General features: G+C 43.0%; 3 protein-coding genes across 8 annotated transcripts in view; 1 reads left to right on the forward strand and 2 right to left on the reverse strand.

The window, feature by feature from the left end:
* oxr1a (oxidation resistance 1a) overlaps positions 1–7641 on the forward strand; it is a 152195-nt gene extending 144554 nt beyond the window's left edge. For all 6 annotated transcript variants that reach the window (XM_047597903.1, XM_047597904.1, XM_047597901.1 and 3 more), the window contains 5 exons: positions 850–975; positions 2556–2708; positions 2799–2894; positions 3743–3816; positions 5420–7641. In XM_047597903.1, coding sequence (XP_047453859.1) covers positions 850–975; positions 2556–2708; positions 2799–2894; positions 3743–3816; positions 5420–5555 — 585 coding nt within the window. In that variant the 3' untranslated portion in view covers positions 5556–7641. The remainder of the gene's footprint in view (positions 1–849; positions 976–2555; positions 2709–2798; positions 2895–3742; positions 3817–5419) is intronic.
* Positions 7642–8604: 963 nt separating this feature from the next.
* Positions 8605–14681, reverse strand: sqlea (squalene epoxidase a). Its single transcript, XM_047599704.1, has 11 exons — positions 14162–14681; positions 13598–13847; positions 13065–13242; positions 12652–12748; positions 12448–12561; positions 12130–12301; positions 11306–11401; positions 11047–11189; positions 10648–10744; positions 10442–10529; positions 8605–9755 (listed from the first exon to the last, which is right to left on the reverse strand). Exons 1-11 carry the CDS (start codon positions 14489–14491, stop codon positions 9563–9565), a joined length of 1758 nt encoding a protein of 585 aa, XP_047455660.1. The 5' UTR covers positions 14492–14681; the 3' UTR covers positions 8605–9562.
* Positions 14682–16439: 1758 nt separating this feature from the next.
* LOC125015800 (xylose isomerase-like) lies at positions 16440–23221 on the reverse strand. The gene is made up of 14 exons (XM_047597770.1): positions 23145–23221; positions 22669–22745; positions 21483–21555; positions 21212–21324; positions 21097–21122; positions 20687–20824; positions 19044–19153; positions 18869–18964; positions 18713–18796; positions 18513–18639; positions 18317–18422; positions 17235–17417; positions 17075–17149; positions 16440–16544 (listed from the first exon to the last, which is right to left on the reverse strand). The coding sequence occupies exons 1-14, from the start codon at positions 23206–23208 to the stop codon at positions 16461–16463; spliced, it is 1356 nt and encodes a 451-aa protein (XP_047453726.1). The 5' UTR covers positions 23209–23221; the 3' UTR covers positions 16440–16460.
* Positions 23222–23548: the final 327 nt, after the last annotated feature.

The following is a 23548-nucleotide window of genomic DNA, read 5'->3' on the forward strand; positions in this document are numbered from 1 at the left end:
TGTAAGGAACGAAGGCTGCTTTATCAAGAGACACTCAGAGTACTGAAGGATAAGGAGAGGGTGCGCTGGTGAGAGGTTAGAAGTAAGTCTAGGCTGCAACGACGTTTTGTGAGGACAATGCACATAGACCCTGTTTTGAATGGGGACTGAAACACGAGAGCGTCGCAGCCACCAGTGGCAAAGTGCTCCACAATCAGCCTCCGTTATCGAGAAAGATAAATGACACAAACAGTCCGTTGGTCAGAGAAAATGTCAAACACAGTGGAGCGCAAATTATTCATTGGGTTGATTTCCTATTCACTTTACATTCTCCTCTTTCAGGCAGCGTCTCTGCCTGCTCTCAAAGTCTTGCCAAACCAATCCCAGTCATCTGGCATCATAGAGTGACAGGAAGATATTCAGCTGTCATCATCAAATCGTTGGTTTATCAGTGTGTTGCTAGAAAACACTGCATTTATAATTTTGCCAGGACAACTGCTAGATTGAAAACCCCCAAATGGATCAGAAATACAATTTTTTTTATTGTTGAGGTTTGGCTACAGTTTAAAGCGTGTTTCCCAGTCATGTAGCCTTTATCCTAGACCAGGTTTGTTTATCCGTTCATGCTTTGTAGAATTTATTATTTACACTTTATTATTTACATTTTCTTTTTTATGTTTTCCAGTCTGACTTAGTGTAAAAGTTGCAGTTTACTGCTTGTCGTTGATTACCGCTACAGATAGCTGGACTAGTTAGGCCTGTCGTAGAACAATAGATGAATGACAGTAGCTATGATTGAACCAATCAGTGCTTTCTAGAAGATTAGTCATTCCCTCTCAGTGCATTTCTAACATTTATTTGAACTTGTAGATTACCACCAAGGAAGAGGTGAACTCCAAGCATGGCACATCCATCAAAACTGAGCTGGAGCCGGAAACGTTCAAGCCCAACCTCAAAGAACCCAGCGATCTCCTGGAGGCGGACCAGATCGAGAAGGTAAAAGCCTGCGGCGCAGACGCAGCCCCAGTAACATGAGATGTGTCTGCGTTTAAATGTCATTAAAAGGTTTAAGGGATAACGCTGGCCTTGAGTAGAGCAACACGCACTAACAATTGACTGGCAATTAGTTTGTAAGTAGGCAAAGCCTGATATAGTGTACGCTAATAAAACATATAAGTGAGCCACACCGTCACTGTAATGAACACGGACACTGCAATTTATTTTGAGTGAGTTACTGTAAGTACTCATTTACTACGCTGAAAATAGTCCCCAGTCGTTGCACTGTTTACTCCCAATAAAGTTAAGTTTCGTTCTAGCAGACCTCAGCAGTTTTACACAACATAATAACCTTCTGTGATATTTGAAGTTCAGACTATATTACTATATTATTATATTAATATTATGTATTATGCTACATGTTTTAAGGTTTTGCCAGGTGCATTGTTAGTGCTTCAGTAGATTTGTGAATTTAGTTTTTTGGTGACAGTTACAAAAGGTTGGATTTTTATTTTTATTTATTTTATTTTTTTATGCCAGCCTTGTTTTTTAAATTGATTGATCCATACAGGCTGTCTAAAGTCTAGACAATATTTTCATGTGGTGGCTTCAAAGCTAACATGCAAAAAAAAAAAAAACATTTCACTTTCAAACAACATGCATGCAAAACAAACCAAGTCACTCATGCCTGGAGCTATCTTTAAACTAGCTTCTTGTCTTGCGGGAATAGACTAATCACTGGTGTGGTAGCAAGAATGCATCTGCGCAGCCCAGATTTGTGCAACAGCTAATGGCAACAATATGCAGTGTTTTATTTATTTTGTCTTGAATGACTTTAAATTGATTTATTTCACGACATGACACCAGCATAAATAGTTAGAAATAATGAAAGAGAAACATGAAACTAAAAAAACAATTTTTATTCACTGACCATTTATGTTATGTTGAGGTGTGGTGTATGTCTTGAGTCGGCATATTGACCCGTACGCAGCCAATATGCGGCTTCCTTTAATCACCCCGAGGACCGAGCTCATGTCGGGCTCACAGCGGCGCAGAGGTGAGCTGAGTTGGGCCTCGTTTCTTCACGGCTTCATTTCCAGCCCGCTGATTAAACGGCTTCACCACTAGCGCATGTGCTGAGCCGACAAAAGAAACGGGCAAAGGGACGGGTGACTTATCAGAGAGGGAACAGGACATTTAAAGGCCTTCGTTCCGCGCGGCGGTAAAAAGTTGTCGCTTTAACTCCGCGTTTTAGGCAGCGTCTGTTTTATCTGTCCATTAAAATGAAGCATACGCCGCGCTTGCTCCTCCAGCACTTTCCTCGGCTTTATCTCCCCGTGCACCACAGCCCCCGTTAATCCTTCAGTCTGTCAGCAGCAGGGCAGCCGGCTCTCTCGGGGAGTGCTGGACCTCTCTTTCTCTTGAGGCTGCTCTCTGTTTGGAGCCCTGTTACTCTTCTTTAAACACCAGACGGTGTTAAAAGGTCACTGCAGATGTAATTGAGCATTGGTGGCCGTGGCCTTTCTGTGTTGTGTTTCATTTTCTCTTCTTTTTTTTTTTTCCTCCTCCTTTCTCCACAGCTTGCCAGGAATCTGCCCCCACGGACCATTGGGTACCCGTGGACGCTGGCCTTTGGCACATCAAAACATGGCATGAGCATTAAGACGCTGTACAGAGCCATGCAGGGCCAGGACACCCCAGTGCTCATGGTCATAAAGGACAGCGATGGCCAGGTAAATGGCAGATTGCTAATAGTAATAGTAGCTGTTGCTTATCAGTTTCTCCACCTCCTTTGCTATTCTAATGTGTTTTTATCTCTTTAGGTGTTTGGAGCATTGGCATCTGAGCCCTTTAAGGTCAGCGATGGCTTTTATGGCACAGGAGAGACCTTCCTCTTCACCTTCAATCCAGAGTTTCAGGTATAACACTTCTCTCTTTTTTTTTGTGCTCTTCTGTAAATATTAAACAACTGACACATTTGAACAAGCTGCAAACTGCCTTGCTCATAGTCACAAACCCCACAGACAGATCTCCTCAAAGCTTTTAGCGGCAATGCTTTGGCTTTACGGCCCACGGCGTTAATGTTCCTGCTCATTGTCGCCGCTCTACACGGCCTCATTTCCAGCTGCAGGGGGCAATAGTTTTCAGGAAAAAGAAAAAATAACACACTAGCAACTGCATGGTGAGCAGAGGGGAACGTTTAGCATTTTCAGAGTCGAATTCTTTACTCACGAGTTGACGGCGATAACAATCAGGAAAAAAGGTAGAGGGCGATTTTATCAGGTGGCTTAAAGCGCAACTCTGAATGGGTGCTAATGCGTGTTTACACGCTGGGTAAATAGATGTATACACGTTGAATGCTGCGTTCTTTTTTTCCTTAATTTGTTTATAAGCCATAATTTCTCTCATATATCAGAGGGTCGTCATCTGAACATGATTGTTTTGTGCAGCTAAATGAAAAAAACAGGTTGGAAAAAGAAAGACTTCTAATTTCTTTTTCCTTTGAAAAGTCCTCTAATCAACAGAGTCGTTTTAAGCCGTATTAAGTCGTGTACTAAACTCTACCCTGGCAGCAGAGATGAATGGGCTAAGAGCAGCATAATAGAGCGGATCTGGGATTGTTGCATTTCTGTACAAAGAACAAGAATAATAAAACATGCGTATGTTCTGTTCTCATCAAGATATAGACTATTGAACCAGAGATTGTGTCAGCATCACATGTATCATGTAATATCTTGTAACGTGTGCTTTGTTGTGTCCTCAACAGGTGTACAAATGGACGGGCGACAACATGTTCTTCATCAAAGGAGATATGGACTCTCTAGCTTTTGGCGGAGGAAGGTGAGTAAGACATCAACAAGCAGGAACATAAATTATAGATAAATAGACACGGAATGAAAACAACTAGCATGTGCAATATGTGCAAGTAAGAGTAAGTTCAGTGTCATCTGTCGGACACAGATGAGGGGTTATACAGCCTGATGGCTTGTGGGAGGAAGGATTTCCTGTAGCAGTCCTTGTTCAGAAGAGGTGCTCCGTTGTCTGTCTATTATATGGCGGAGAGGATGGTTGTGGTTGTCTGAGATCGATAGCAGTTTCCTCTTCTCCACCGCTGTTTTAAAATCATGATTTACCTCTTGTCACACAAAATCTGATCTTATGCAGTAAAATCTTATTGGGATGTGAACTTTAACTTGGTGAACTTTAGTACAATAAGTCTGAAAGGGCCAAATTTTAATATAAGTCAGTCATACCTTTGACTTCTTCTCCATGCAGTATCTAATATGAAGCCCAAAACCACAGGTGGCAAACATATGGCTCATGGGCCAAAAGAGAGTCTAATCTGGCCCACAGCATGAAGTGTGAAAATTACATAGAAGGCTGCAATTTGTCAATAACAGTAACTTCTATCCCTAAATTTTGTACTGTTTTAGTGGAAAAGTGGACAGAACATAATACCGAGAGTGTATCTAAGTGTATCGATACTTTCGTTACAGTTTCTCTTCTATACGTCCAGTAAATTCCTCCTCACAGAGTTCATGCAAAAGCAGCTTCTCTCTAGTCTGTGTGCGTGGCAGGAGCTTCTCCATCTCCACCTGTAGCAAAAGTTGTGATATGGACAGAGTTTGACACTCAGATCCTGGCATCAAAGCAGCATCACACAACTGGCACTGATGGCGTTACTGAAATGTGTCTTACTCAGAAGAGAAGACAATTAAACAGGATGCTGACCCTCTTCTTTGGTGGAAAATTAACAAGTGAACATTTCCCTCTCTGAGCAATTTTTATATTTGTTATTACATTGCTGCTTTTGTTTACTTATTTTGACAACTGTTACTGACTTTGTTTTCCATTGCTGTTATTTACATTGCTACATTGTTCCTTTATCTTATTTCCCACTAATGACTTTTTTTCTAAAACTATTTTGTGTAGTTAAAGGAGAATTATTTAAGTTTTATACTGTTAAATTGTTTTATATTGTAATTAATTAAGAAAAAACTGGTTTATTTGCCTAAATATTTGACCTGTATTTTATTGTAATCATAAACCAAGTAAGTAAATGGAAAATTAAGATAAATTAAGTTATTCAATGATCATGACGTATCAAGTGAAAGTATCAGTATCGCCGATACTAGCCCTGTATTTACTTGGCATTGTATCGGTACCAAAATTCCCAGTATCACCCAGCACTAGCAGACAGCAATGTCCCAAATTGCACTTATTTTTCATTTTTTCTGAGGGATAGTTTATTAAATGTGAACATTCTCCGAATTTACTTGTTCTTCTTTGCAAAAAAACTAAAATAAATGGTAGAGATCTGGAGTTACTTGTAGGTTATTATACTATTATGTTACTGGTCCGGCCCTGTTTAAGATCAAATTGTCAAAGTTTGACCCCTCCTGCCCTAAACGATGCTGAGTCTGTGTCTCTTCTTCTCTTGCAGCGGTGAGTTTGGCCTGTGGCTGGATGGAGACCTTTACCACGGCAGGAGTCACTCCTGTAAAACATTTGGGAACCCCATGCTCTCGAAGAAGGAGGATTTCTATGTTCAGGACATAGAGATCTGGGCTTTTGAGTAACAAAACAGTGCACCACAGGGGGGAAAATTAAAAAAAAAAAAAAAAAAAAAAACAAGTCCTGCGTAAGGACAAACCGAGGAGCGCTCCTCCTTTAGAACAATGGCAACGTCCCAAACCTAACTGCACATCACCAGGGCTCCCCAGGCCGGAAGCCAGCTATCGGATGCTTGTTGTGCGTTACTACTGCAGTTATTACGGAGCTTTTTTTTTTTTTTTTTTTTTTTTTTTTCTTTTCTTTCTTTGTGGAAAAATTACCTATGTGTGTATCTTGTTACAGCCTTGTGCAGCGTCTTTGCAGAGTAGGGGGCGGGAGTGTGTAAAGAAAGCGGTGAAAGGACAGTAAGATGAGGTTTGCGTCAGCGGGATGAGGAGGAGGAGAGGGAGGCGGGGCCGGGACCACTGGGCCTAGAAGAGGACCGTCGGAGCTCCTCTCTCCCGAGGGGGTGGCGAAGATGATGGTTTGAGAAGAGAGAACTGGCCCTACTGGTCCAGGAACTTTAACAGAACCTCAAGGAGTCCCCCTGCACCCTCTCAGACCCCCCCCCCACACACACACACACACACTCCCAAAAGCTTTGTTCATTCTGTAGGATGCTACTCACTGTGCTGTCAGCCTCGACGGAGAGCGACACCCCCGGTGGAGGGAGAGGAAAGCTGAACACATTCCATTACTCTCAGTGGTGGTCGAGTGTCAAAATAAGAGCGGTGGTTTTGTGGTAAATACACACTTACAAAACACGTCGGCAACAGGATGCGATGACACTTAACTTAGGAGAAGAGAGAAAATTTGCTGTGTGTAGTTTAGGGGGTTTCATGGGGGGGAGGTAGGTCTTTTTACAGTACAGTACAGTTTTGGGGTTGTCCTCTGAGGCTAAACTTATAGAGTATTGTGTATTGTAGTCCTCCTGTTGTTCACTGTCATCACACACACCATCTGAAAGCACATAGCTATAATCAGATCACCCATCGTCGTAATGTTCTGTTCAGTGGGTGTACGTGCGAGTCCAGCTAACACCAGCGCCTCTCGCGGGACGCTGGCTGTACTGTTCGTAGACAGTAACGTGTTGCAATAGATTTGTGGAATATGCAAATAACTGTCCTGTGACCTCAAATAACCCGCGGGTCGCGGCACTTTTGCCGCCGCCCGCCGCTCTTTCAAGAGAGATACTTGTAAAGCTTTTACGTCTTGATACACAATTGCTTTTCTGGGTATCATTTGAAAAGCCTGAGACGTGGTTAACTGTTTTACATGCATATATGACAATTGTATATTGGTATATATGATTATATATGGGTTTATATAATCATATATATTTTTTGCTGTTGAGTGTGACAGTGATATATTTGTGCTGATATTTCAGCTGTTACTATATAATGTATATTACCCTGTAAATTAATGTTAAAATAGTAGATTTGTTCCTATATATATATATATAAATACATAATACTATATAAATATATATATATATATATATATAAAATAAAGTGTGGATTGGTGGGTTGCTTCTAGCACTTTAATCTGGTGTAAAAGCGTCAAGACCAGGTTCTTAGATTCTCTTAGCAGTAGCTGTACAGTACTTTTTTTGTTTAGATCATTAAGATGTTAACTGTTAGTAGAAAAGCTTGCTGCTCCAATATCAACAGGGGTTTGCCCTGATGCTCTGTGTCTAAAAAAGGAGGACTACTCAAAGGGCAGGAAGGGGGGGTTGAACGTGGCTAAACGCAAGCAGCAGGCCCCCCGTTTCTCTACGCACGCGGTCGCCGGGTGAGTCTGCGCAGGCACAGGTAGGTATGCAGGCAGGCTAACCTCGGGACGGGCAGGTGACGGAGGGTGAAGGGAAGAGTGTGTGTGTGTGTGTGTGTGTGCGTGCATGAGTGAGTGCGTGTGTGTATGTATGTACAGTAAGAGACCCTCCCCCCCGCGGAGCTTTCTTCCCCCTTTTTCTGGTCTTCCACACCAGTATTTGTGTCCTTGTGGAAAGTCACAAAGAATAATATGGATAATTCTTCCAGTTATTTCACCAGAATACAATGTATCAGTGATGTATAAATAACAATAAAGCTGAATTAATTGTTGTAACCTGGATTATTCCTGAATCTGTCATGTGTCTTTTTCTCTGTTCTTCTTTATAGTCATGGCTCATTGATTTAGCTTGCATAGAGGAAGAAGTGCTTGGTGGTACAGTTGTACGTGCACTGTACAGACATTATGACCACTGGCAGGAGAACTAAAGAACGTCTCCTGACAATCCAATTTTCCGCTGGGAAACTTGTGGACCTGGCATTTATTTGCGTGTATGTTACTTAGACATGTACCACCCACCTAAAGCTAAACCAGACCAGACCAGATCTGGCAGCCCCACCCCATAGCAATGACACTCCTTGATTGTAACTGCCTGCAGGATGCAGCCTGACACAGAGACGCGTACACACACACACACGCAAAAACAACTCAAAAAGTGAAAAACATCACAAGGTGTTTATCTGACCTCAGTAGATCCCACACTGATCAGGTATCTGTGGTCCACAGAGGCCCCCCGCCCTTAACCCATAGGATCCAAAGGCCCCCCCTATTAACAACATTCTGCTATTAAACACCACAGGTCACCCTTAGAAGGTCCATAGTCACTCTCTGATGAGTAACAACCGTTCTGGATGCACAAGAAAGACCTACACAGTATTAGGAAGGTGGTTATAATGTTATGCCTGATCAGTGTATGGGGGGGGGGGAGTCCTGCTGTTATCACTAGCCAGCTGCTGCTCCACTGACTGTGTGTTGTTTGTTAAAATAGAGAAAACTTAAACTAATGCTCATGTGTTTCTAAATATGAGGTTTCTGTGTCACATGTGTTCAATGAGTTTGAACCATTCATCTGGTTCTATTATATCTTCTTCTGCATTTCAGTGACAAAGTCACTTAATCTTGCCTGTTCAGAGCTAAAATGACTTCTAGCTGTGGGTGAGCGCCATCTACTGTTCATTTGTGTTATTCCACTACATGTAGGTGATCTCGGTGTAATTACACATAACTGACAAACTGACGCCAACGTCTGGTCACGGTTTATTTTATGGCCCACCGAGGCCGATGCAGGCACACACAGGTAAATTCAGCAGGAGTCAAACCGCTGTGGCGTCAGCTCAGGAGCCAAAAAAAAAAAAAAAAAAAGAGAAAACATCTTTGTCACTTCTCATGGTTCGGTCTTAATAAGGCTTATACATCAGGTCCCTCTAACCCACATGTGCCCCCCCCCCATGCACACCAGGCGTCCGTGCTGCATCAGCTCTTCACCGTCATCCAGGATTAGGATCTCGTCAAATGAAGCTGCACAGTTTGAGTCTGAACCAGAATGTGTCGAAAAACATCCCCTTATCACATTATTATGAAAAGCAACATTGTTGGGGGGGGGGGGCAGGAAACAACTGGAGGACAGATGAAATAAATAATTGCAGAGGGAAAGAAAAGGCTGGAAATACACAAAAAAATGGAGAAAAAAAAAAGGAAAAGGAAATATATTTGAATAATAATAATTTAGACAGCCTGCTGTTTATGACATCCTTTCATTTGTGCTTTGGATTTGGATTAAGGCTGTTAACACGAAAATACCCGGCAGGAAAGTGGTTAAACTGTAACATCCTCTTGATGAAATTCAGATGTCGTGGTTCACATGGTGATTCTGTTTGGCAGGAATAATTCTTAAACTGATCAACCTAACGAGCATGTCTTTGGACGGTGGGAGGAACCTTCCCACGCAGACACAGGGAGAACATGCAAACTCCACCCGGAAAGGCCCGAGTCCGGACTTGGACCACAAGGCACACACAAGGCTGAAATGTAATAATTTTTCCGTCTACAAACAAGGCGTCAGGTAGGACAGAGTTCAGTAAGGCAGGGGACAGACTGCAGAATGCGCCCTTTTCAGCAGGAAGACGAGACTCGCGGGTTTAGTTTTGCTCCCAGTCAAGGCCTCGCCACACAGTTCGGTCGGTCTGTCGCCACGCGGCGGCCTTCAGTACACCAGGAAGTTCAGTTCGGAGAGGATGAGTGGGAAGATGACGGCGCAGGCTCGGTACAGGATGGCCACGTTCTTGAACAAGGCTCGGGGTTTGGTGAGCCAGGACTCAGCCTTGAAGTTGAAGTAGACCGCGTACAGCGCCACCGCGAAGAAGTGTCCGATCAGGGTCATGGGTCTGGGCGACAAACTGGAAATAAATCACAATGTCATTCATTTGTCCAAATATTAAAGAAAATCTGTTTTTTTTTCCACCACAAATTCAATTTCTTTAAATACACATTAACATGAATCCAACATATTTTAGTAAAGGGATAAACGGAGGCAGAAGACGTCATCCTTCAATCAGCACTTCACTCGTTCAATCTCAACAGCGCACTGTTTCACACGGAGCGCTGCGCTAGCTGAGACCTGTCAATCAAAACCTCCGGTACACAGTAGGCCCCGCCCTATCGCTGCCGAGCCAATCACGCGTATTACACGCTGACTCTGTCAGATTCCCCACAGTTGGCCGAGAGCCTATTCAGCCCCCAGGTGAAATCTGGAATCACGCTGCAACATTAGCAGAAGAGAAGCTAACTCCACTGTTGCATGCATGAAATAAAAAAAAATGAATATTTGAACCTGTGTATTATCGGAATTGCTTAATACTGAATGCAAAACGATAATAATGATGTATATTTATAATTTTCACTAGGTCATAATGTTTTGCCTGATGTTTTGCCTAATGCCTACATTTCGTGGGAGCTTCATATGAGCCTGTTTCTTGGCCTTAAGAAGCGACAAAAGGTGGAGGTGCTGATGGGAGGATTTCTGAACAAAGCTCTCTCCACGCCACCCCGACGCTCTCGTTCCTCCGAACTCTCAAATACTCACACTGAGAGGAGTCCGATGGGCCCAGAAATGCACTCTCCCCCGAGCTTGAAGTACTGGAAGCAGGCCTTCCTCAGCTCATGAAGAGGTTCTGGTGAACAAAGGGCACAGATTGGAAACGTTGCAGATGCCGACTGTTTGTCACCCCCCTGCCCCTGCTGTCCCCCCCCCCGTGTAATCACGCGCCGGCGAGGCGAGCGGAGACTTACTGTCGGAGGCTGCAAACAGCTCGTACAGGGCCTGGGCCAACACATTCACCACGAAAGAATGTGATGACTTGCGCTCCCAGTGGAATTTTTTCTTTGCCTATTGAGAGGGGGAAAAAAAAGCAGAGGGTGATATTGAACACCGGTGTGCAGTCTCTCACCTACAGCAGAGGAAATAAAAGGCAAATGGGATGCAGTGGAAGAGACTCTAAATATAGCTCCTTGTATTATACACAAGTTCGAAGCTGGGAAATCAATAGACGTCCCTCTGCAGGCTGTGTGTGCACGCTTCGCTTTCTATTTCATTTCATAGGTTATACAGCGGTTACTTCAATGCCATCAGAGGTTTTCTAATCCTAATGAGCAAATGTCTGTGACAGGACACCGAATAAATGAGCTGACCTGCAGCATGGCGTTCTCATCGTACAGATCTGGGATGTTCTTGAGCAGACTCCTCCAGATGCGGACGTCGTTGAGGGCGACGCTCATCCCGCCCCCCGTCAGAGGGTGCCTCATGTTATAAGCATCGCCCAGGAGAACCACACCTACGAAAAAAGACGAGGGAAGGTCTTTACTCGTGCATAATCTCCACTCCTTTTCTCTTTATTTTCCCCTCGTCACCCACCCACAACGGGAAATGAGCCGGTAGCTCTTGTAGTACCTGGCTTGTTGACGGGGGACGGGGGGAGGAAGCTGGCCGGCATGGACCTGGGTCGATCGTTCTGCAGCGCCTCGAGGAAAGGCTGCTTCAGGTGCTCTGGAGGAAGGGGAGAAACGGAAAGTGGTCGATCTCCCTGGTTGACAAATGCTAAGGTGCACGCTGGGCACATGCACAAGGGAGAGAAGCCTTCTCTTTTTTTCGGCGTCTGAATGCACACTTATCAACGGATCGGTGTGACCGCCCGGACCTCCGTCAAGGTTATTGGAGCTGGCGCTTTGATACTGCGGCTTTGATATTTCAGCTGAATAGCAGAGCGCACTGTGAATGTCAAATCCTTCAATTGCTGCTTCCCTTGAGGTACACGCACACACACATCACCAATTCCTGCATACCCTGACTTCTGGCAAAAAAGCTGCCATAGAAAAAAGAAAACTTTCAATCTTCCAATAATGTTGATTTATCATGATATGCACGTCGTTAACAGAGAAAAAAAGGCCACGGTTGTCTGTGAAGGTTCTCAGTCATCCAGGTCGTGGTAATCCAAAAGGCGTTAAAGAAGCGCCGCCCTCAGTGTAAGTGCAAGTATCCGCCCGTTAATGGGAAGAAACACAGAAACAAGTCAAGCAAGTTTCTCTTACGGAGAGTTTCCTGTTTAAACCTTGACTTTCCACCTGTCCCTCAGAACTGAAGAAGCTAGAAGAAGAAGCCACTCGGATGAGCGGCGAAACATCTCCTCAAAACTCAACAAGTGCAGTTGCCCCTTTTTTTTTTTTTAACACCTTTTGGATTTGCTAAGTATGGTAAGTATGTTGTCCGTCATTTACCTGGCATCTGTGGGTATATTTTCTCTGCCATGTACTCGGACAGGTTGCGAGGCATCTCTCCCCTGATGTCCACGAGGACCCTGGTGTCCGTGGAGGAGATCTGGTAGATGAGCACGGGGCTGGGGTTGGCCAGGACCAGCTCGGCGTGGTTGGGTTTAAACTGGGGACAGTCCTGGATAGAAGAAAAGTGGCAAAATACTCCATCTTAGGCCAGTGTGTAGACTGCAGCCTGCCTCGCTGCTTCGGTAGCTTCTCGCAGATGTTTCAGTCAGCTAATAATTTCAGCTGTAGAGCCACCTCCGTCCCAGCCCACCCTACCTTCATTATGAATCCGACAAAGTGAGAGGAAGTGCGGGCTTTCCCAGAGATCAGGCTCTTCCTGAATTTGGAGAAGCAGCCGTCGGCCACCACCGTCAGCGGTGCGTGGATCTCCTGCAGGGCCGAGGTTCACACAGTGTCTCAAATATTTGTTCAGGAAAAAAAAAATTTAAAAAGTTGCGCTTGCGTAAACAGAATTCTCACCTTGATGTCTCCAGTTTCTTTGTCCTTGTACTGGACTCCGGTGACACAACCATCCTCTTCCTGCAGACTGGTCACGGTGCCTTCTACTAATGTGACGCTAGAGGGCGCAATTAAACAATTAGAAAAATGTCCCTCCACAGGTTAAGACTGTTTAGACTGTCTATTTGACACATGGGTAAGCTTTAAAACTTTAAACACTGGTCATGTAAATAAAGCTGAAGTACATACACTGCCTGAAGTGTTTAAACATCACATAAGAGAAACCTAGAGTTATGTACGCACAGACTTGATTTTTAAATAACCATTCTCTTATGTGGAGCTGTCATAAACTTGTCCAATTAATAATTTCCCCCATAAGGGCGTTCCTTGTGTTTAATGATTTGTTTGTCTTGTCTCGTCGCCCTGCTACTCACTTTGGCGCAGCCATGGCGGCTCTCCTGAGGCCCATGATGAATCGGCCGTGGTGGAAAGCGCGTCCACACTGGACGCTGTTCTCCAGCTGAGGGTAGGGGACCTCCACCTCCGTGCTGCTCTCGGAGTCGTGGATCACGTAGCCGTTCACCTGGTGGGCGTCCAGGCCTTCCACTGAGCCTGTCGACAAACACAAGGACACGCAGCTGTTGATGTTTAGGTGCTAAGATAAAAAGCAATGTTTAGCTTTGTATTTAAATCAAATACTTCATAAATATGATTTAAAAGCATTTGAATAAATAACCAAAAAAAAGTGTTTAGAACAATTTTCATTGAGAAGCGCTTTTAAGATGTGGATAATGTAATAAATATACATCAAATTGTGTATTATTATCTTTTTAAGAGTTTCATCTGCTCTTCTTGACTCAAGTCTAACGTTGCTCAGACATAAATGCCCATATAAAAGAGGAGCAGCAATACCAAAAACAACTTTTAAATGTTTTTCTTTTTCTTTTTTTTACTTCCAGAAACAGACCTTCCAGTCCCAGGTCTCTGAGCGCTCTGTATCCTCCAGGCTGCAGCAGCTCCCCCACTATCCTGTCAGGCTCCCTGAGGTCCCTCTCCACCACGGTCACCTTCCGGCCGTCCCGGCCCAGGACGGCTGCCATCGCCGAGCCCAGGACCCCGGCCCCGACTATCACCACATCTGGCTCCAGATCCACAGAGGAGGCACGGGCCGGGGCATTCTGCGACTCCGTTTCTACTGTTTTCCTTCTTTTCTGAGTCTGGAAACGAGGAAGTGGAGAGTCAAGACACCATCTAGCAACCAGCAAAGTTTAAATACACTTTTATTAATTATTATTACTAATAATTATAATATTAAGTTTGAATCCTCCTTCATTTGGCTTTGATATGCTTAATAAAACTTAAGAGAACTTCCAAAGATGAGTCACACCAAAAAGGACAAAGGCTTAAAACGTAAAGCATTTATTAACTGGCAGCCATATGAGAATTTTTTTTTTTTTTTTTTTTTTATCTGTCTGTGTCTCTCTTTGTTCACATAATTAGGCTTGCAGGAGTCCATTTGAAGCTGCCTTACCTTTTTGCTGGTGCTCTCTGCTTTCCTGCTCCTCTGTGTTGCAGTTTGAGGGACGAAGTGGTTAATAACAGGTAGAAAAGACAAGAAGCTCAGAGGCAAGTGGAGTATCTTATGGACTCCGAGCTTCTGGCCGTGAAAATACCTCAAATAGGAGAGTAGCAGTCCGACTATGAGAAATAAGGCTGCGGCCATCACCAGCTCTTTGTAGGCTAAAGACAAGACTGTGTGGGATTTTTTGTAAATGTATGTAAAGCTTGCTAATCCCAAGAAAGTCCACATCTTAAGTTTTGAATTTAAGGAAAAAAATGAAATTGCGGCGTCCAAACACATAAAAATTAAAGGATAAAAAAAATATATAAAAACGCAGTTATACAATCAATTGATGATAGTTCCTCTTTTGTTATTGTTTCCCAAAAAAAAAATAACTCAGTCAGTCCTGTGAGTATGTTTGAACCTCATGGTCATCGACAGCGAGAGGGATGCTGCTGAATATTTTATGATAATAACCCGAGACGCTACTTTGGATTCGCAGGACTTTACGTCCAGACTCACGCAGCTCAGCCGTCCAATCAGGAGCGACGCGCCGGTGAGCAGAGCTCACGCTATGCGCTGATTGGACGGCCCCGCAGGCCCCGGCCCTCAACTCGGCCGCTGATTGGACGGCCGTCCGGCAGGCTAGTAGTATGATGTGATGTCAGTAGAAAGGTGCGATGCATTTCGAGAGGCTGAGCCATGTAATCGACGGGCTGAACGAGGGCAAAGATTGTTGATGAGCGACAAGAGAAATCACTCCGTGTCTTAAAAACCTGCGGTCTGTGTCGAACAGGTCACAGCAGCCGCTGTCGCTGTACGGCTCGAGTAGACTGTTGTTTGTTACCATAGAAACTACCTTTTCTCTTGTACAATAACTGGATTTGATATGTCTCAATAAACAATAATAATAAGAATAGTTAATATACTCGGTGAGCCTGTATGGTAGAAGTCTTCAGGCAGTAGTTGCACATCTGTCCGGGTTTAGAATCTGGGTAGACACTCACGGTACCCACAAAAAGCAGCGGAGTGAGAACTTATTCCAGCATAAAAGCTCTTTGACCTTTGAGTCATAGGTTACCAAAGAGATATTTAAATACAGGAGCATTTATCATTTATTTACTCTGGCAAATGTGTCTCTGTTTGTGCAAACTTCAAAAGCTGGAAGTATATGTAACATTCAAAACACGCCCCTAACTGTAAGAAACACTGTTACATCAGGAATTCACATGTCATCTAATAGTTTGCCATTTATGCATACAAAGAGGACACAAACAAATGCCGCTTGTGTAAATGTCTATGACACAGAATCCGCAGCGATGGCACGTACAGTCCGAAACTAGGAATAGTCTAAGTTGTTAAAATGTAACCTACTGCAGCAATTCTCTGCAAAAGATTAAGATAACAATTTGCGGAATTTGGAAAACACGCACAATAAATCAGCTGTGTAAGTTATGTCACTACTGAGCATATTTACTCAAGAACCGCACTCAACTACTCATTTGAGGCGCTGCTCAGACTGAGGGAAATATTTCACCTTTTACCACAACAGCCTGCAAAATTATTTGTAAGAGATTAGACTACACAAAAGTACAACTGATATCCTAGTTCTCTTACCTTCACTAATATAAAAAGTCACGTTATGAAGCCAAAATTTAGACATATTATTGAGGATATATGAGTGGACTTGGGAATGATAAGTGACACTTCTATTAAAATATGACATAAATTTATGATGCATATGTAAGTTTTTTCTAGCTAGTAAACAAGTGGACATTTGTGTTAACTTTTTGTATTGTGAAGTCGTTTATTTAAATAGTCAGACACTGATATCTGTGTCTCTGTCTCAGGACTGGTGACGTGTCCAGGGTGAACCCTGCCTCTCGCCCAATGACAGCCGGGATGGGCTGCAGCCCCCCTGGACGACCCTCCAGAGGACAAGCGGTCACAGATGAATGAATGAATGGGATACCTGTGTACACTGGACTATACAGCTAAACTTGATCAGTCAACAACTTTATCTTGACAGCGTGTTTCATTGTCGTTAGCCAACAGGAATACAGCCAGATGAAACAGGATGCCAACATCCCTGCAAACCACTTGATATTTAACAAATCTGTCACTTTTCACGTCTGATACACCTACACAGTGTTCATACTGACAGGACTACTCAAGTACTGCAGTTTTCTAACATCGTCTGATCAGCTGGGCAGCACTTCAATTGAAGTCATAAAGTTCCACGTAGACACAGGGAGATAATGTTTTTTTATTATATGTAATGATTAAAGATGGATTCGTATTTTTCTTGCTTTCCCGATGTGACTTTGGGCTCACCGTTCAGCTTGATGAAAGCCTGAAATGAAATGAAAAACACAACGTTTCGGCAGCAGGAAAACAAGTTATACATCGATCAGGCATAACATTATGACCACCTTGCTAATAAGGTGTAGGTCTCCCTCGTGCATCCAAAACAGCTATCAGAGAATGGACATGGGCCTTCTGAGGGTTTACAGGATGTTGTTAGTGGGGGCCTTTGGATAGTATGGAGGTGTCTCTGTAGATCAGGCTTATCCCAGTGCATCCCACAGATAGGATTTAGGAGTGAATTTGGTGGCCAGGTCAATGCATTGTGTTGTTTTCATGTTTTTTGAGTTGCTCTTTAATTGTGTCATTGCTATGGGGTGAGGGTGCCTGAACTGGTGGTTGGTGCACGTCTAAGTAGCCAGGTCCAAAAGTTTCCCAGCAGAACGCTGAATTGTCACGCGGTGGTCGACGTTGTTTACTTCTCCTGCCAGCGGTCATAATGTTATGCCTGTATATGTTATATGTTATGTTTTGTATGTTTTGTGTCACTCCCAAAGAGGAGCTGACGTGGAGTCTCACCTCCATCTCCTCCAAGGTGGCAGAACCACCCTCCACCTTCTGTCCAAGGCCGTGACTGAAGCTGGAGTATCGCTCCTGCGTAACAGAAATTAGCCCACTCCCTCATGACACTGTGGATGCAAATACAAGTTCTCATTTTAGTAAGTACCCGCACACATACCTTCACCATACCAGCGATGAGCCCGTCTTCGATGATGCGGACGGCATTTCTGAGCCCTCTCGCGAAGGCGTCCATGGCTCCGATGTGAGCGATGAACAAGTCCTCGAGGTCGGTCGACTCCCTGCGCACTTTAGCATCGAAGTTCAGGCCTCCTGGCTGCAGGCCGCCTTGTTCAACAATGGTCTGGAGTAGATGAGATATAAAGGAATAACTAGGCTCTATTTTCACTGTTCTCACCAGTGTGAATCCCAAAACATTGACATAACATAGTTACAGTAGCAAAGAATGAAGTGCTTATATAAGAAATGGCAGAAATGTAGGAAATAAAAACTTTTAAGCTGTACTGTAAATAGCTTGCTCCACTGCCCCAAGGGGTCAAGTGAACTGATTAAACTCACCAAACAACTGTCTTACATATGTTAGAATTGTTAACTTTTACTGTAATGCAAGGGTCTTCAACATTTTTCAAGCCAAGGACCCCAAACTGATGGAGAGATTATGTAGGGACCCCCTACCTACCTACTATATGTGTTCTATATTCACTCAGCCTAGTGCTATTTATAAAAATAAATTATTACTTAGCTTAATGTTTTCACATTCAACATTAAGCTAATCAAATATTTTTTTTATTTTATTTCAAACTTGTGCAACATATAGGGTGTGTGTGTGTGTGTGTAACTTATATAACATATACATGCATAACATAACATGCACTGTTAGCTCTTCTTCTGCCAATATTGCAGCGTGTATCTGGGATTTCACCTGAGGACTGAATAGGATCTCGGCCAATTGCGGGGAACCTGACAGAGTCAGCGTGTAATATGCAGCCTCGTGATTGGCTCAGCAGCGATAGATTGACAGGTCTCGGCTAGTGTGACGCTCTGTGTGAAACAGGTACACTACACTATTAAGACACTGAATGAGTGATGTGTTGACTGAAAGATAACATTCTCTGCCTCCATTTATCCCTTTACTGAAATATGTTGGATTGATCTTATTGTGTATTTAAAGGAATTTAAATCCGTGGGGGAAAACTGTGGGTAAAAATTAAATTAGCTATTAGCTTAGATTAACCAGCTTACCTTCATGACCAAGGTGGTGTTCCTGATGTCCATTGGGAACTGATCTGTGTCCCACCCGAGGTCAGGAGAGCCAGTGTTTGAGTCAACCGAACCCAGCATGCCAAAACTGTCCACCGGCAAAGCAAGGATGAGGCACAGCATTCCGGCAAGAGTATATGACATAAACTTTCTAATGCAGTAAGTGACGGTGACTCACGCAGAGGCCACGACGACGTCATGTTCATACGAGTGTCCTGCCAGAGTGGTGTGGTTGGGCTCGATGTTCAACTTAAAGTGGCTGTCCAGTGAGTAATGCTTTAAGAACCCTATAACACTCATAGCGTCTATGGAAGAAATTAGTGTGAACTGAAGGCATGCGACAAAGAAGTGAATTTGTTGAAATCTGGGAAGATTTACCGTAATCATACTGGTGCTTGCAGGGCTCCTTAGGCTTCGGTTCAATTAGAAACTGACACTTCAAACCAATCTTTTCCTTGTAGTCTGCAGGACAAATATAGACACACATTAAACAGACCGTCTCAAAACAAAAAGCCGTGTCCCATGTTCACTCACCGACGGCCATTCTGAAGAAGTTGGCCATGTGTCTCAGTTCAGCCGCGACATCCGTGTTATGGATGGAGTGGAAACCTTCTCTCCCTCCCCAAAACACTGAGGAGTCAAACAAGACTTTCAGTGAGGAAGCTACATTTTTCTTAAGAATTTGTCCCACACATAAGTACCCCCATACCAAAGTTTTCTGCACCCAGCTTCTTGGCAATATCCAGACCCTTTTTCACCTGAGCACCGGCGTAGGCCAGAACGTGGCAGTCGGGGTTGGTGGCCGCTCCGTTCATGTACCTGTCACAACATAATTACAGGTAAAATGTGCATGACAAAAGACAACATATGGTGCGTTCCATTTACCTCAGAGGGCGGAAGTCAGCACTGACAATGACGTCACACCTGAGTTATCTGCGTTCAAGTTGCAGAAGTCGGAAAAGTAAATGGCTGCATCCAAACTTGGTATGTTCAATATTTACATTTATAGAGTGCAGAGTGAAAGCTTTTTTAAAAATCTTGACATTAACTAATATTATTGCTATAATGTTAAACAAAATTCAGCCTATTTAAGCTACAAAAATTGTAAACTGAACACATAACTTGAACCAACTCATGAGTTTTTTTACTAGAATTATTTACATTGATGAAATACACAAGACCACATAGGGCAGAAATTTATACAAAAATATTCAAAAGTTTTGTTTAATTTAAATGTAGGTAAAAAATATGAAATTGATCCCAGTTTGCCACAATGGTGTTTCACACTGTTTTGGTTTTACCAGGCTATTGTTTTTAGCTGTTGTTAGTGTGACCTGGAAGCGTAGTTCCCCTATAAGACATGAAAAACTTAAAGTACACAGTTACAGCATTTCAACATATTTATTTAGAAATATACTGTCTGTACGACCGATTTAATGCAATAAAAACTAATCAGAAGTGCTAATAAACGGAATATTACAGGAGCTTCTAATTACTGTTTACCCACGGGGCGGCCATCTTTGTAACTCAATTTGGGGCAAACGAGGATTCTACAACTTTCTGTGTAGAAAATCCGACTTCTCAACAAATGCCTTAATAGTTGTAACTGTCCTTTAAAAAGACTTTGCTGTCAGTACCTTTTACTACAGACCAATGTTCAGCTTAAAAAAAAAGTGTATGTAACAAGGTCATTAGTGTTTAGTATTGTCACCTCTCACACAGTTTAATTTATTAATTACAGTTTTATTTTTTATTTTTTTAATGTCATGGAACACAACACCCCTGCTGACTAGCGTCGTGGCCCCCGGAGATATAGCAACGGTTACGCTGCGCTGTTTCTCTGGTGAGTGAATACGGTGTTAGCTTTGTAATTATTTTTGATTATTTATCTTAATATCATATCAAAGTTTTTTTGTTATTAATTTTTCATAATGTTTTGCTCCCTCTGGGTTACTGGAGTAACAATGTTTTTTTTTTATTGTTTTTGCTGCATGATAAACATGTGGTGAGCTAGCCATTTTGCATTTTTTAAATGTTTTTATTTTAGCTTCATGTTGTGAGAGCAGACTTGATAGATAGACTGACTGACTGACTGCACGTTCTCCTGCCAGGAATAAACGGCCAGTGGCAGCAGTGGTCTGGTCATTAAAAACACAATACACGAACACTACCGCTACATGCAGGTGAGGAAGTTGTTTTGGCTCCCGGGCAAACATTCTGCTTCTCAACACTTGAGCCCAAACATAAATATATGATTACCCAGATGTTTGTTGTTTCAATGAGCTGGGACATACAACAAACAGAGAAGAACATCAAACTACCTGCGGGGTGAAGTATGAGTTATATATTCACCTTGGGTGGGCAAAGAGGTTGCACGTGACCCACAGCACCTTGACTCCTGTCTGGTTCTGCAGCTGAAGAGCCAGGTCGGTTATTTCATCCAGATTCCTGTTGGACTCCTCCAGGGTAGAGCCCTCGGGGGACATGTCTCTGTAAGCAGGGTCAGAACAAATGGCTTCCAGTGTAATGGACACATTGATATTGTTGCAAAAGACCGGACCGGACTAAAGAAAAAATTGAAAGTGGACGCCTGAGAGAGCATCAGCAAAACGTTTCCCAGGAATTCTGGATCCTGGATTTTATATCAAACATTAAATGCAATAGTCATGTCTGTACCTGTCCACTAACTTTTGAATTTTCAGCACTACTGCTAGCTCTGCAAATACGTGCAGACTGGACAGGCTCTATTTACGGTCACGTACCTGTCGTGAAACGTGTAATGCTTCACCTGAAGGAAAACAAGCAAAGGTCACACAGGGAAACCAACAACAATTCTGATCAGCTACGTGACATGAAAACACAGTCGCATCTCCTCACACCAAGCTTGGTGAAAAACTCGAAAGCAGCGCGCAGTCGGTTCTTGGCCGATTCCATGGGAGTCCCTTCGTTCCAGGGCCGCAGGAGGGTCGGGAACCCAAAAGGATCAGCACCTACAGAAACAGAAAAAAAGGGGGGACTACTAACCCTGACCCAAAAGCCCTAAGGGATCTGAAGCAAGTAAAATGTTTGGAAATTAACACAGGAACTTCATATCAGTCGCCACCAAGTTTGATGACTAATGTGAGTGTTGGCTCAGCCATTACTGTACCGGTTCCACAGAAGGAGTGCCAGTAGCAGACGGAGAACCTCAGCCAGTCCTCCATCGTCCTCCCCATCAGCACCTGCACAGAGGAACACTGAGCTCAACGCACCCTCTGATGTATATAACTCTGCATTCAAGAGTTGGATAGATAATAGAGATATGTAGATAATTCACATAGGACTCCTCAAGTCAAGGGATGCACATTTCTGACAAACACACACATCTTAATGTGTGTGTTGTTGGCCCAATTCCAAAATTATTAAAATAAAAACATCATAAAAAAAAGAAACAAAATGTTTAATGTAATAATAAAATATGTTAGTGAAATTAGTCATTTCTTTGTTTTTACATGATTTTGGCAGTTCAAGTTCCCATAATCAAAAGATAAATAGTATTGACCAACCACCCCTGTGATTCTGCATGAAATGGTTTGGTCCTGCCTTAGCACATAGGTGGTGCAGGCAGAAGTCCATAGTTAGTAGGTAAGTTACAATGCTGCCCAGTAGCAAAGGAAAGTTGGGTTTTAAAAAAGGAAAGAGAGAAGCTTGTCCTCCCAACTTGTCCCCTCTTGGTCTGAAAGCCAAGAACAGATGAAGCATTTCTGGAGAAGTCTGCATTGTTTTACACATACTTTGTACATTGCCTGTGACTGGTGTTGGTGGGAAGATAACTTTCATCAAGCTAAAGTCTAATAAAAAAACTATTTGACGTCCACAATGTGGCAGGACAGGCTTTGCAGCCTCACCATGTTGTCCATTGAAAGTCATTTGGCTAGAAAGTTGGACAAAGACTTGATAATTGTCTTTGTGAGAAGGCTCAACGCTAGGCCAATGATAGCTGTCAAATGGCATGGCTAACTTGTTGGGCTGTTATTTTAGCATGAGTCATTTCTCCTTAATCATGCCATAACCTGGCTTTTAGGTTACTGGTTCTGTTACTTTGTTATGACCATATTTGTTGTTGCAATAAAAAAATATATATATATTTTTGGAGGCTTCTCTTAATTTATTTTGAATTAAAAGTTTCTTTATATTTAATTTTGTTAAATGTTAAGAGAATTTTATGTATTTATGATGTTTTTTGGGAGGTGGCCCCCACCACCTCCCAAAAAACATGGGGTTATGGGGTCCAAAACATTTCTGGCAGTGCCCCTGTTTATGTGTGCCTGTTCAAATTTGTGACCCACACCTACCTCTCCTGCATTGTAGTATTTGAAGCACATGACATCTCTGGGTCCAGAGTCTGGTTTATATGGGATCTTGGAAATACCTGCGCAACATAAAAGTTCAGTATTTAATCACATGCTGAGGTACTACAACCTATGACATATGGAAATGTAATGCAAGTCGTGCAAAAAAACAAATCTGATTAAATGTAAAGCTCCAAAAAGAGCACAGCTAACGGAGTGAATCATTTCCCAAACGAGGATGATCTCTCACTTCTCTCTGCACTAGAGTTGAGAGGTTGCAGCAGGACACAAAAGCTCCAGTGTTAATAACGGTATAAAACCACGTGATTGAGCAAACAAATCTTCGTGAGCATGTGCGCAAGCAGACGCTTTTCGCGTCCTCAACACGCAAATACATAGACTCGCGGAAGACTGTGTAACTTACAACACTTAATGTGCAACTTATGGCATTTTTGAGCATTGTCACAATTAACATTTACCCGAAAAGAATTCCTTCTGCGCGGCCATTTCTCCAGCGGTTCTTGCAGGCAAGCCCCCGTACATGCAAAGTCCACGTCCTTCCTATGGAAAAAGCAAATAAAAAAACAAAACAAAAACAATGTTGCAATTCCCTCTCTACACACAAGGTGTCGCCAGATATCCTTAAATGAAAAACGGACTCCGTGTTTCAAACCGAGTCCACGCTCACAATGGACAATATCAAAAACATATTGGATATGTAGTAACAAACACACACTCTTAAGCCAGTGTTACGCTGTAAATATACAGTTGGGCCCAGTAAAAATTTGGACAGTGACACAATCTTCATGATTTGAAATCTGCATGCCACCACATTTAATATAAAATAAAATAACTAAGATGCAAAAAAAATCCTGTGAATTGC

This window comes from Mugil cephalus, chromosome 11 (assembly GCF_022458985.1).
Source record: "Mugil cephalus isolate CIBA_MC_2020 chromosome 11, CIBA_Mcephalus_1.1, whole genome shotgun sequence".
Classification (NCBI taxonomy): Eukaryota; Metazoa; Chordata; class Actinopteri; order Mugiliformes; family Mugilidae; genus Mugil; species Mugil cephalus.